The 14,486-nt window shown below is 44.4% G+C and overlaps 1 protein-coding gene across 1 annotated transcript in view; it reads left to right on the top strand.

The window, feature by feature from the left end:
- Positions 1-12,021, top strand: part of TNFSF8 (TNF superfamily member 8) — a 30,330-nt gene extending 18,309 nt beyond the window's left edge. The window contains exon 4 of the mRNA XM_083597456.1: positions 8,714-12,021. Within this exon, the coding sequence (XP_083453582.1) occupies positions 8,714-9,147 (434 nt within the window). The 3' untranslated portion in view covers positions 9,148-12,021. The remainder of the gene's footprint in view (positions 1-8,713) is intronic.
- Positions 12,022-14,486: the final 2,465 nt, after the last annotated feature.

Here is a 14,486-nt window from a genome sequence, read left to right as displayed (position 1 = left end):
TGGCTGGATGTCCCCCTCCCTGTGCCCACTCTAGGGGAATAAGGAATTTGCATTTGACTGTACCAATGGATCCCACACTACTCACATGCCACATGATGACTCCCACTACATCCCACACTACTCACATGCCACATGATGACTCTGGGTCTGCAGCCACATGTCATGTCATCTGTCTTAGCAGACCTTTTGGTACTGGTGTTCTTCATGTCTGGAGTTGTGATGACTGCACTTCCTCTGACAGTTCCAAGGGTTCTTTAGCAGGTCTCTCCCAGAGGGCCCCTCAGCCCTGGCTCCAAGGAAACCTGTCTGCTCCTCAGGGTCCTTGGGGCACCTGGTTTATCCTCTAAGGAAGGTGTTGCTGAACTACAACTCCCATCATCCTTAGTTATTGGCCATGTTTGCTGGGGCTGATGGGAATTGTAGTTCCGCGACATCTGGAGGGCCAAAGCCCTGCTCTAAGAACTCCCATTATGTGGTATCAGGTGAGGGCTGGGTATGACAAGGATTCAGTCCCTCTCATTCCCTACCGATCCCACAAAATTAGACTCAAACTGTGCCAGCCCTGGTGACAATAGAAGGAAAACAAATCTCCATACATTCTGCTTCTGTCCTGGCTGCAGCAGGCAACCAGAAATAAGGATCTGGTGGTTACAACTGGGATAATTTTCCTTGCTCGTGTTTCCATAGAGCAAGAATGGAGAAGCTTTGGTCCTAACAAGATGTTGGCCCTGTCATTCTTGGCTGTTAACCATGCTCTTTGGGGGCTGATGGGAGTTGCACTCCAATGACATCCAGAAGACCAAAGGTTCCCCATCCCTGCCATAAAGTTTTTGTAGTTAACATTAGGACTGCCATACATCCTAAACTGCCTCTGTCCTGTATACCTGAAGGAGCGTCTCCACCCCCATCGTTCAACCCAGACACTGAGATCCAGCGCCGAGGGCCTTCTGGCGGTGCCCTCATTGCGAGAAGTGAGGTTACAGGGAACCAGACAGAAGGCCTTCTCGGTAGTGGCGCCCGCCCTGTGGAACACCCTCCCACCAGATGTGAAGGAAATAAGCAGCTATCTTATCTTTAAAAGACATCTGAAGGCAGCCCTGTTTAGGGAAGTTTTTTATATTTAATGCTGTATTGTTTTTAACACTCGATTGGAAGCTGCCCAGAGTAGCTGGGGAAAGTCAGCCAGATGGGCGGGGTATAAATAATTTATTATTATTATTATTATTATTATTATTATTATTATTATTATTATCCAGAATTTCCCAGGCATAGCTGGGATTGAGACTCAATTCAAATTAGGGGTGGGAAGAAAAGAAGCCCCTTACACCACAAACACTCATTTGGCCTTATGGCATCTTTGGCCAGGGCCAGCCCATGATGTGTTGTTGCTTGAGGCAAAGCATAAAATGGTGCACCCTTCCCCCACCACTGGCACCTCCTCCGCCTGAGGCAACCAGAGGCAGTTCAGGGGAGCCTCTGATTGCTGAAGGAGGCGGGGGTGGCAGCCAGGGAGGCGCAAACAGTGGGTAGGGGTGGAGCAGGAAGCGAGGTGGTGGTGACAGCAAGCAACAAGCACAGAAGGTGGTAATCAACGTGCTCTTGGGGCCCCAGACCTGCTGCCCCTGCCAGCTGTTCCCAGCATCCTGCCTGAGGTGACTGCCTCACTGTCTTTGACTGCCCTACACCTTGTATCGCATATATAAAAAAACCAATCAGGAAATTTGTAGCTTATCTCCATGCCACTCTACACATATTGGCAGGCAGGCAGGCCTGCCCATGAGGCAGGCTGAGGCAGTTGTCACCAGTGGTAGAAGCCTAAGAGGTGGTGTCCCTGTGGGCACCTTGCCTGCCCTGCTACCTCTGGCAGTGACAGAGAAGCAGGGTTTTTTCCAGTGAATAACAACAACAACAACAACAATTTATTATTTATACCTCACCCATCTGGCTGGGCTTCCCCAGCCACTCTGGGCGGCTTCCAACCAAATATTAAAATGCAGTAATACATCAAACATTAAAAGCTTCCCTAAACAGGGCTACCTTCAGATGTCTTCTAAAAGTTTTGTACACTACCCAGGTAAGCAAGGCTACATTACGGCCAGGGGGCAGTGGCAGGGCGACATTTTCCTGCTGAGCCTCAGATGGCAAAAAGGGACTCACTTCCCCTGCATATTGGCCCAGTGTGCATGTCACAGTAAGCATGTCTTAAACAAGCAATGGTTAAATGTAAATGAGCAGTAGGCTTGTGAACACTGCTCAGACTTTCCTGAATTATTCTCCTCCACCACCCCTGTGGGGAAAGTAGAATTCAGATACCTTACATGTGTTGAGCTTAGCTCCCATCCTCGTCGCCAGTGAAATATATTCAGAGTCGAGAGTGGATTTCATGCTCTTTATTCAGCTCATGGTGGTGAGGAGGAATGGAAGTTCCCCCAGAATGTCTGCTTTATATACATTATTTACACAATGGCCTGCATGTGATTGGCTAATTCCAGGATTCTCCTGTGAGCCAATCAGGTCGCGGATTCACTTCCACCTGGAGCTGGATTGAGTGGCTCCTGTGGACCAATCAGAGTGCTGCATTCTGGAGCCTATTGTTCTAGGACCAATCAGGCTGCTTCATTCTGAATCCTATTGTTCTAGGACCAATCAGACTGCTGCATTTTGAATCCTATTGTTCTAGGACCAATCAGACTGCTTCATTTTGGATCCTATTCAACTCAGTACATAACAGAACCATATAATAAGAACTTTATTGTTCAACACATCTTTCTTATATTGAAGTCTAATTAACCTTTGGGAGTGTTGTAGAGAGGGAAGGAATTGGTTACAGAGGAAGAAAACACCCATACCATCTCCAGATGTCACCAAGCTCAACAATCAGGCGCTTTTGTGCTTCCGTGTGTTGCATTTCTAGCCCACTCCCCCCCCCCCAGGAGCTCAAGGTGGCATACATGGTTCTTTCCCTCCTCATTTAACCCCCTACAAGAGCCCTGTGAGATAGGCTAAGAGATGATGACCCAGTGAGCTTCATTGCCAAGTGGGGATTTGAAACCTGGTCTCCCAGGTCCTACTCCAACACTCTAACTTCAACACCGCAGCACATGAAATAAAGAATTATGATGTTGGCAAATGTGTCTGTTGGAGAAATTTGCACTGAACTGAAGACAGGTGCATGTGACTTGGCTTAAAAGGCTTCATGGGTCATAGGGAGAAACCAAGAGTCCTCATTAGGCCAATCTACTGCAGGATTTCCAACAACTCTCTTCTTGTCACCTTGAGACAAATTTTTATAGTAGGCATCTAACACACTTAACTAATAATAATAATAATGGTAGAATTATATAATTGTAGAGTTGGAAGGAACACCCCAAGGGTCACCAAGTATTCCTAAAAGAAAAGCTTCTGGTTTCTTAAAAAAAGTTATATTGAACATCCCCCCCCAGCTAATTATATATCATTTCCCAGAACATCTGCTTCTATATTTAGTAGAGATAAGGCACCCAGCTTGCCTTGTTGCATAGTTGTTGGTTGTTCTGTTGTGGTTTTTAATATATTTCAACCAAGAAAATGAAAGCTCACTGAGCAATTTCTGCCAATTAATGTTAAAAATATGGCAATGGAAAATGTTTGTGGTGCCCCCCTTCCCTTGATGCCTTAAACACTGCTTACTTTGCTTAATAGTTAATCTAGCCCTGATGAAGGGCCTTCTGCTCTTCTGCTCTGGGTGAGGCAAAGTAATCTACTGATTAGTTTGGCACAGTGGGAGGTTTCAGATTGCCTTGAAAGCCTTTTGATTGATGAGCTTCTATCTCACCACAATGTCATCAGCTGGTCATGCAACAAATTGTTGCATCAACTGGATGACCTCAATCCACATCCACTTGCATTCTCAGAGCTCAGCTGAAAGCAGCCATAAGGGAGAAACTGAACCAGACGTAAGAGCAGGAAGGTCAAATGAGGAGCCAAAACTAGAAACTATGCAATGAGTAATTTCCTTCAGCTTTCTCCTATGCTGCTGCTGGGACTGCAGAAGTGTGTGCCACCACCTGCAGATGTGCTGCATGACAGGATTTGACTCAGTCCTATGCAATAGTCATACACAGTTACTGATGTAACTGAAGTTTCTGATACACATAGAAGTTCCTCTGGGATTACATCTTCAGGAGGAACATGCTTTGCGTTGAGTCGGTTACTTACAGATTTTGCTCCTAGCATGTTTTCTTGACTAAATTCTAAAACAGGTTGCAGTTGAGAAGATTTTGGATATGAAGGGTCATCGTCAACTGAATTCTACTCAGAGCAGACCCACTGAAATGAATAGGCTTCAGATAGTCATGCCCATTCATTTCAATGGGTCTACACTTTGAGTATGACTTAGTTGAACACAACTGAAGGCTTTATTATATCAGGGATGAGGAACCTGTCAACCTCCAAATGCTGCTGAGCTCCTAAGACCCATCATCCCTGGCCACTGGACATGTCCATTGAGGCTGTTGAGAGTTGGAGTCCAACAACATATGGAGAGCCAGAAGTTCCCTACTTCTGCTGTATATGGCCTGGTGTGTCCACATTGACTTGGTGGTGTGTTCACATTGACTCTCCTGACTAGATTCAAGCTCAGAAGTGGGTGCTTAATTCACAGATCCTAACATACCTGTTTCTGCTGGTGATGTAGCAGAAGGTCAGGCATCAAACCTCATTTACTGGAATTCCTAATTCAGGGATGGGGAACCTGTAGCCCTCCAGCTGCTATTGGACTCCCATCAGCCTCTGCCACTATGTCCAATGGCCAAGGATGATGGGAGTTATAGTTAAACTACATCTGGAGGGTTACAGGTTCTCAATCTCTACCCTGCTTCAAGACTTTTTTCAGTACCTGGTTCTTTGAATATATACCAACATCTATTTGTGCTTCTTGGTGCAACTGCAAAAAATAAAATAAAATAACAACAACAACACAGCATTAGTGAATTTGACAGTGATAGTTTCTGAGAGGAGCTGAAACTAAAAGGCTTGTTCATCCCACCTGAGTCTGAAGTTTGCTTGAAATGAATCTAGATGATCTGTGTCCTTCAAGCATACCTGAAATTGAACTGTTTCCAAATTCTAGAGCACTTGACCCAAAAAGGGGTTTTAGTGACTGGGCAATAGTTATCTGGTCTTCAAGCGCTGGGTCAGGACTCAGGACCCACTACTGGGTCATGACCTGATCCAATGCAGGTTGCAATAGGAGCACCAGTACAATGCAAATATATAAGAAATGGGTCCCCAAATACATGTTTGAGTTAAAAGTGGTCCTGGCCCTGAAAAGGTTGAAGATACCTGATCTAATATTTCCAGATCCAATGACAACCTTGTGAGAAGGTTTTGCCTACTTAAGGGCAACGTGAGGTTGCATTAACTTTTTTTGCATGGACAGAAATGTGTGTGTTCCCATTAGTAAAATGCAACACAAACAAAATCCACACAATGCCACACAAACAGAGGTATGTTGCATTTCATCATACAATCAAGTGAAGATTAGATTTGGCTGTTAGGTTTTGAAGTTTCTTATTAATGAGCATTGGTAGCATGGGGGTCGGGCAAATGAATGGAAAGTTTCAGAGCACATTATAATTTTTTTAAAAAACAAAACCTCTCCATTTTAAACAAGAATTCAGGACAGGAACTGAGGATAAAGCAAAGACACAGAAGAAAAAGTGAAAATCCTATTGGGCGGGGTCAACATTATTGAGCTCATGGCAAGGTGCATGCCCCAGCAGGAGGTACATGTGCAATATCTGGAGCCTTCTGGCCGTACTGCATCTTCTTATCACTATTGAATACCTGTTATTTCTGAGCAAATGAGCAGTGGGAGAAGGAGCAGTTCACTGCCAGAGTCCTTGACTTTCCCTCTGAGAGATGGTCAGAGCAGGGACATAAGGAAAGCCAATGGGTGGTCAGTGATGCAGAGGTGATGTAAACACTGGGTAGTGTGACCCACTGGTGACAGCTTGCCCTAGGGCCCCCAAAATCCTGGCACCAACCCTGGTACCCAGCTTTTTCAAAATAAAATTATTGATGGATTATTATTATTTTATTAAACAATAAAGCAGACAGTACAAATGGAAAAAGATAAACAAAAAATTATATGAATTCAGTACAAGGAGCTTTTGATGATAAAATCCAAAACTCAAATAGTAACAACACATCAGGAGTAAATAGAATGAATATAAAGTTATAAATGGGGTGTAAAAGTAATAAATGGGATTTACACTGAACAAGAAAAGAAAAGAAAAGGGGGGGAGGAAAGAAAAGGATATTGCCTGTTTGTAAATTACTCCCGTGTAATTGTGTTGTCGTATAGTTTTTATTATTATTTATTGTTCATTAGATTTATATACCACCCTTCATCATAAGATCTCAGTGCAGTTCACAGAATAAAATACAGGATATAAACACAAGTAAATAATTAAAACAAAACAGCAAAACAATAACCCCGGTGTTATGTATTCAGTGGTCTGTGTTTGCCTGAGCTTGAGTCTGGAGTCTGGACTAAGGAGTCTGAGCTCCTGTGTTCTGATTCGATACATGTTGTCCAATCACAGAACATTTCAGGATTGTGGCCTCTGCCATTGGCCCTTGAACTCTGAGTCATGATTTCCAGTTTGGAAGTGTAGACAGCCAATCATGTTGGGAGTGGGAGTGGCCCAGGCTTTCAGAAATGTATATAAGTAGTTGCTTTGGCTCTGTTCCCCAGTTACGTAGTTCAGTAAAGGTTCTTTCTGTTATCACTGTGTCTTGCCTCGTGGGAACCCACCTACACTTTACCCCCCACCCCCTTCCCACAGACACATTTAAAAGGCTATGGAATATTAATCAGCTGAAGGCGGAAGAGGAATGTTTTTGCCTGGCATCTAAAAATATATAATGAAGGTGTCTCCCTGTGGAAAGCATTCCACAAGCAGGGAGTTCTTGTGCTGCCACCCTCCAGGCCTCACTTGGAGGAGGCACACAAAAAAGGGCCTCAGAGGATGAATGCAGAGACCTTGACGGTTAAATGGGGAGAGGTGGTGCTTGAGGTATTGTGGTCCTGAGCCATTTAAGGCTTTATAGGTCAAAACCAGGACTTTGAACTGGGCCCATAAGCTAATTGGCAGCCAGCGCAGTCAGGCCAGGATCAGTGTAATAATATGCTCAAACCGTCTTGTCCCAGTGAGCCGCCTGGCTGTCAAATTCTGCACCAGCTGAAGCTTCTGAACCATCTTCAGAGGCAGCCCCACATAATTAATCATTAACCCTCAAATAGAAATGAAATCAGAAAGATCAGTGCTATCCCTAACCACATAAAGTCAACAGGTCAATTTCCCTGAGTATTGGATATAATTTTCTTGAGCCAGTCTAAAGTATAACATGAGACATCTTTCCAGCCCTAAGCAATTATTAATCAAGTGAACACCAAGAGATATATAATTAACTGTTTACATATAAGATCCATACCTAGTTTTTGCATTCATTAAAGTTGTCTCTATGCCAATACATTTAATTGCTATCCTTTTGTATTATTGTGATTAATAGCTATACAGTGGTACCTTGGGTTAAGAACTTAATTTGTTCCGGAGGTCCGTTCTTAACCTGAAACTTAACCTGAGGCACCACTTTAGCTAATGGGGCCTCCTACTGCTGCCACACGATTTCTGTTCTCATCCTGAGGTAAAGTTCTTAACCTGAGGCACAGCTGTCAACTTTCAGATTTGAAAATAAGGGATCAGCAGCCTCGAAAATAAGGGATCAGCTGCCTCACCTGTCCCGGGGGATAGTCTACAGGATATCTAACAATCCGGGATAGCAGCGGGAAGCAGCGGGAAATGGCGTTGGAATAAGGGAATTTCCCACAAAAAAAGGGAAGGTTGACAGCTATGACCCGAAGTACTATTTCTGGGTTAGCGGATTCTGTAACCTGAAGCGTCTGTAACCTGAAGCGTCTGTAACCTGAAGCGTCTGTAACCCGAGCTACCACTGTACTGCTTACTGGCAAAAATGGCTTATAGGCAGTTTACAAGTATATAATCAGTTGTAATATGCACACAAAATTAAAATCCACAATAAAACAATTTCATTAAAGCACTCAAAAACATCCATGATTAAAATGTGCAATAAAACAAGTTACAATATGGTTGAAAGACATAACAATTTAAAACTTTTTTAGTAAAGCAATTAAAACAATTATAACAGGAAGTTCAAGTTCCGGGGAATGTGTCTCTAAACAGGTGTCTCTTCAAGAGCTGACAGAATGCCAATCTTGATGGGGCCTCTCGTATTACAGCATGGATCGGATAAATCATGGGTGGGAAACCCGGGAACCAAATGTTACCCTCTAAGTTATCTGGTCCTTGGGACTCTCCACACTACACTCCCTCCCCCAAGCCACGCCACTCACTGGCTCTGCTTCATTGAGTGTCCCCCCCCCCCCCCGAGTGGAAAATGTTCTTGAGCTGTGATAATGTCTCTTGCTTGCTTAGATGGAGGATAGAGAGGGGTATGTGAGTGCATGTAGAAAACAGTACAAAGTACAAAGGCAAAAACTGCATTTGCCGGGCCTCTCACTTTTGTCCCTGGCCCCACCCACCTCTGACACAGTTGTCCCAGAAGATAATGTGACCGTCTGGCTGAAATTGGCTTCCCACCCATTTTAAATGATGAATGCTTATATCTCATCCTCTCCTTTCTTTAGTGCTTAGGCCAATCAACCAGTCAGAACTGCGATGGATTAATGAGGGCATCCTGTACAACATTCACTACAACCATGGAAGGCTGGTGATCCAGACACCTGGAATGTACTTCATCTATTGTCATTTGCACTTTTACATTGCCGAGTGCAAAGGTGGGGAGATCACCATAAAGTTGGAGATTCTTGTGAACACATCTGTGGCGAGGTCAACTTTGCTCACTTTGTGCAGCTCTCAGAAAACTTTCAGAGACAAAAGACAAGACCTCTTCGTAACTTTACTGGCAGAATTGAAGAAGGGGAATACAATAGGAGTACAGGTCAATGAATTCAGCTATGTGGATGTATCTGACTTTCCTGAAAACAATGTTTTTGGAGCCTTCAAGTACACTGGTGAAAACTGGAGGTACTCTTTGTTCAGGACAGAAGATGAAAAATGACTTTAATTGTTCTAAATAAAGGTATATGTATACTGAGGGCCTGTCATTTGAGATGTGCCAAATTCAGTCCCTCTTGAAGGGATTATGGAACATTTGGTGGCTATTATGCAGAGAACAGTGGAGGCTGGTCCACTAGGACAAACAGGGCACTGCCCCATCAACATCAATCTGCCCTTAGCCAGCCTGCCCTTGCCTGCCTTCTTCTTTACAACCAGACAAGGGTTGACCCTGGCTTTCAGCTTCATGGTGTTATCCTGGTAGAACTCAAAGGGGGGGGGGAGGATGGGGACAAAACCAGAATTAGTTGACTCCACCTGTCATTGGCTCTGGATCTGGATCTGTCTTCTGCCCTCCCTCCCAGTCCCTTTGGGCACCACTCACCAATGGCAGAAAGTGGGGTGTGAAATACGCATACACACACAAAGAAACAAACCTGTTATTGCTTCAAAAAAGTTCAAAGGTATTTCTGATCTTATAAAATACAGTGGACCCTCAGGTTGTGAACATGATCTGTGCGGCATGCACGTTTGCAACCCGCAGCATTCGCAACACGCGTCTGCGTGTCTGTGCACATGCGGGTTGCGATTCAGCACTTCTATGCATGCACAAAGCGCAATTTACCACTTCTGTGCATGCGCGACCGCCAAAACCCGGAAGTAACCCGTTCTGGTACTTCTGGGTTTCGGTGGTCTGCAACCCCAAAAAAACGCAATCTGAAATATCTGTAACCCGAGGTATGACTGTACAAGGATACCCTGAACTGGCATAGAAATGGGGGGACTGGATGCTATATTTTCTTTTTTACTATTTATATGGTAGGAGAAAATACAGGTATGATCTAGCAGTTATATGTCCCATTGATTTCAGTGGAAGAGCTTTGTGGTGCAATTCTACATGTTTGCTCAGATATAAGCCACATCGAGTCCACTGACAGGGATAGAAGAACCTCAGGTGTGGGGGCCATATGTGCCCATCCAGGCCTCTTTATTTGGCCCTTGGGATTTCCACCAGGCTGCACCAGTTCTTCAGCCACATCCCCTCTCCCTAGGCCACACCATTCACTATCTCTGTCAATGCCTCTTGCAAGCCTGGTCAGAGGATAGAGAGTGGTACGTGAGTGTGTATAGAAACTAGCCTACCGGAAAAAGTAACATTCACATTTTTTGCTCTGCCTAGTCTTTCAACTGGCTCACACACCACTTTGGCATGTGGCTGCAGGAAGCTTGCTCATAAGGGTATGTAGAAAATTATTTCCCAGGCCTAGCGCATAGGATTGTAGCCCTTCTCTCTCCCGCTGAGAATAATTGGACCTAAAAGTCAATTTTGCCCATTGGATTTATATTCCAGGGATGCAATCCCACACCCAATTTCCTGGGAATAAGCCTGTTAAACACAGTGGAATTTATTTAGGAATTGGAATAGCCGTGTATAATATTGTTAGAAGAAGAGAAAAGCTGTATCTTCAAGATGACCTTAAAGCTCAAATGACATTTCCCCAAAATCTGATAGAACTTCAATGTGACTTCCAAAAAGTCAAACCTTAGCAAGTTTCTTTTCAGAAACGCAATTTTTGAGGAATGGTATAACTCTTAACTTTTGTTGATGTCTTAGGAGGCACTATATGAAACTACCAATCAATGACAATACTATTAGATTACCACTGGTTATTTTTTCTCTTTTCTTTTGGAAAAATCCCTAAATCCATAATGCAACATGAAAAGGAAAATGGTGGGTTGGGAGCCACTAGTGGTTCACAGCCTGGACACCTCTTGAGATTCATCTGCTGTAATAGCAGAGTCTAGAGTCTCGCAGATGCAAGCAATTTTATCCTCAAAATGCTTTGCAAACAAGCCACAGCGAGCTACTGTCGGTTCTGCTCCCTCCTTGGGCCAAACTGTTCAAGGCCTCACACTCCCAATAGAAGTTCTGCTGGGCAGCACAATGAGGATGCAATGGAGGCAGCAAAGTATGCCTTCATTGCCACTAGGTAGGCTTGATGATGAGCCCTCACCGTGTTCAATTGCATTTGACTAGAGTTTTCCTCTACTCATGTTCAACCTATCTCCCAGTTTGTTTCCTTAATCTAAGCTCTGGAATATACCAGAGAAGCAAGCAGGCTCCAAAAAGTGAGAGAGAGCACTCAGGGGCAATCATGTCAATGGCCTAAGCCGTTCTGATGTTCAGAAGTCATCCAGGGCTTTGACAGAAGCACCAAACATGTCAGCCAGAAAATCCCCCAGAACCACCTGGAAACCCATTGGATCTATCAGCCTTCAAGGGTGCACCATCCTCATAGGTCCCTGCCTCTTCAGAGGAGATAGGGTGCTGAAAGCCCAAACTTCCACAGGAAGTGAGATGGTTATGACAAGGGACTGCTGTCAGCATCCCCTCTACAGTTCTCTATAGTTCTATGATTCTAACAAGTACCCCAGAATTGCAGAGTTGGAAGGGACCCCAAGGGTTATCTACTATAAGCCCCTGAAATGTTTTTGTTTAGAAATGCAGAATTCATAGCTAAATAATCCCTGGCAGTCGGCCATCCGACCTGCTTAAAAAGCTCCAATGAAGGTGCGTTTACCACCCTCCAAAGTAGTCCATGCTATTGTCAAATGTCTCTTACAGTGCAAACTGATTCAGATTTCTCCTTCATTCCTATTCTCCACTGCATCCCAGTTAAGATTGCTCTGGAATAAATTATATGAACAGAGTACAGATGTTTAATGAAAGAAGCTAAAAGTGTATATAAATGGTTATTAATCTTTGTAAAGTTCTTGAGAGCAGGGAGGCTGGATGATTCAGGATACACGCCCAATGCTTATGCCAAAACCTTATGACATCTGTAATAATAAAGCTGTAGTCTGTCTGATCCCAAAATGATTGTCCTGTAACGATTACATCATCCCGTGCTTTAGCCCTCGCCACCTACATGTGGGCTTGGCAATATTCCTTATTTAGCAAATATTCACACTGTCCCACTATCTTGTGATCAGCATAAGGAGAAATAAAAGCACACTATAAATGAAAGCGATGCTTAGGATATCCTGTTATAGAGCAAGAGCATGGTGCAATAGAGTTGTAATTTTCGGGCAGATGACGGAACAAAGAAAGCCTAAAAAGGACCACCTCTCCCCATATGACCCAACCATCAACTGAGGGTATTCTTCATGTGCCCCCTTCCATGAGAATATACAAAAACACAACAGAACATCACACATTAAATGCTTCCTGATACAGGGCTGCCTTCAGATGTTTATGGAAGGTCGTATGATTATCCATCTCTTTGACATCTACAGGGAGAGCATTCCACAGGGCAGGCACCACTACCAAGAAGGCCCTCTGCCTGGTTCCCTGTAACTTCACTTCTCGCAATGAGGAAACCGCCAAAAGGTCCTCAGAACTGGACCTCAGTGTCTGGGCTGAAGTGTGGGGGCAAAGGTGCTCCTTCAGGTAGACCAACCATGCCAGAACCCAAGCCTGAACCCAAGCCCTCACAGACACAAAAAAACTATAAAAAATTAAAAATGAACACACACACACCAGACCCAGACAATTGCTATAACTTGTAAAAATGCCCCTAGATGGGCATGTAGACCCCCTGAAAGAGGACGTGTCCGGGATCTCCCAGATGTATGGCAACCCTAGGCTGTGTCACCTGTCTGAACAAAGGACTTAAATTCTAAAAGCAGCTCTCAGACCACCTCATAAAACCATTAGTTGAGGTTTTAATTTAATATAAAAAAACACCCAGTCAATAGAGTTAATAGTGCATTATGCAAAAGTGCCACAGAACGAATCGACACTGGGTTGTGTCCAACTAAATTCTACTCAGAGTAGGCCCATTGGAATTAATGGATCTAATCCGTCATCTTCATTATTTTCAGTGGGGCTATTCTGAACAGGACTAATATTGATTGAACCTATTGTCCCATTACATTTATATTCTGCAGTTCAGAGATGGAGGACCATGGCTATGCTTGCTGGAGCTGATGGAGTTTTGAGTCACATGTCTGGAAGACATCCAGTTCCCCATCCATGCTCTGAATCAACCACTGAAGTGGATGAGTATGTTGAGGGGAAAACAGAAACCACCTATTGTTAGAACTAAAGAAAACAGATATAATCTCAGTAACCTTTCTTCTTCCGCTTCCTTTGTGTTTTAAGCCAATATTTGAGAACAGGGCAAGTGAGCTCTTATTTCAGTTAGCAACATTCTTGTTTCAGTTTGTAAGAAAGGAAGTCTTAAGTACCCACCACCCAAAGTACAATAGAACCTCCTTTGCATGCCTGGAGTCTGAGGCAAGTCTGGTGATGAGATTTGGCTTCCCTTGGAAAACAATGAGCCCAGCAATTGTCACCTCTGGGCATTTCCTGGGGTAGGAGGTGTGTATACATGTCTTCAAGCTTGGTCTCAGTCATTGCCAACTGCCACTGATTGTTACAGAGGTTGTATTCACACAGCAGTTTATTCCATTTCCCCATTTTCTTAACTATTGGAAGATTCAAGACACATAGAAGAAAGTACTTCTTCCATCCATTTGTGGAATGCTGTCCTCAGGGAGGTTTGCCTGTTGAACCTCCTTTTCAACCAGGCCTTTTGCTGATTAATATTCTACAGCAGTGGTTCCCAATTAGGGATTCGGGGATCCCTGCAGGTCTGTGAAACCGACCCAGGGGGTCTGCAGCCCCATCCCTTGCTTCCACCCAACTAATTTTTTGTCACATTTGCATGGCAATATCACAAATTTTATGGTCTGTTTTAGCGCTGTGTGATTTTTTGATATGTTGGCCAAAATCGGTTTTGAAATAACACTGTGATAACGATTTTCACCCAGCAGTACACAACAATATATTGCTCCTTGCATGAGAGAAAGCAGGGCAGCGGATTTCAAGGCACCGCCGATATTGCACGATGATCTCAGCTGATAAATACTGCTGATCTGATCTGCCTGCGAGTGACATGGCATGGTGGCTCTGGCGCCCTGCAGTCACTCACAAGCCCCCTCCTGCTGAAGGGTGGCCAAGGGGAAAGTGGCAGGTAGCGCCAGCCAAATGCTCTTCGGGCAGCACAATGCCTGCAGGCACTCAAGCCACTGCGTCACTCGCAGGAGAGATGCCGTGACTTGGGCGTGCTGCAGGCCCAGTGATGCTTGCGGGGCCAGTGCGTGCCAGTTGCATCATTTTTGGCCACCCTCTGGTGGGAGGGACAACAGCTCAGCATGCTAAGAGCCCAGCCCCAGGCTGCACTGCTTTTGGGAGCAAAGCACCAGACTCTAGGGCACCTGGACTTACAAGGTAAGTGTCGCCCTGCCCCCTAGCTATGCTAGTGCATAGAGTTATCA

The sequence above is a fragment of the Podarcis filfolensis genome (assembly GCF_964270895.1).
Source record: "Podarcis filfolensis genome assembly, chromosome: Z".
NCBI classification, from domain to species: domain Eukaryota; kingdom Metazoa; phylum Chordata; class Lepidosauria; order Squamata; family Lacertidae; genus Podarcis; species Podarcis filfolensis.
This window is presented reverse-complemented; position numbering and strand designations above follow the sequence as displayed.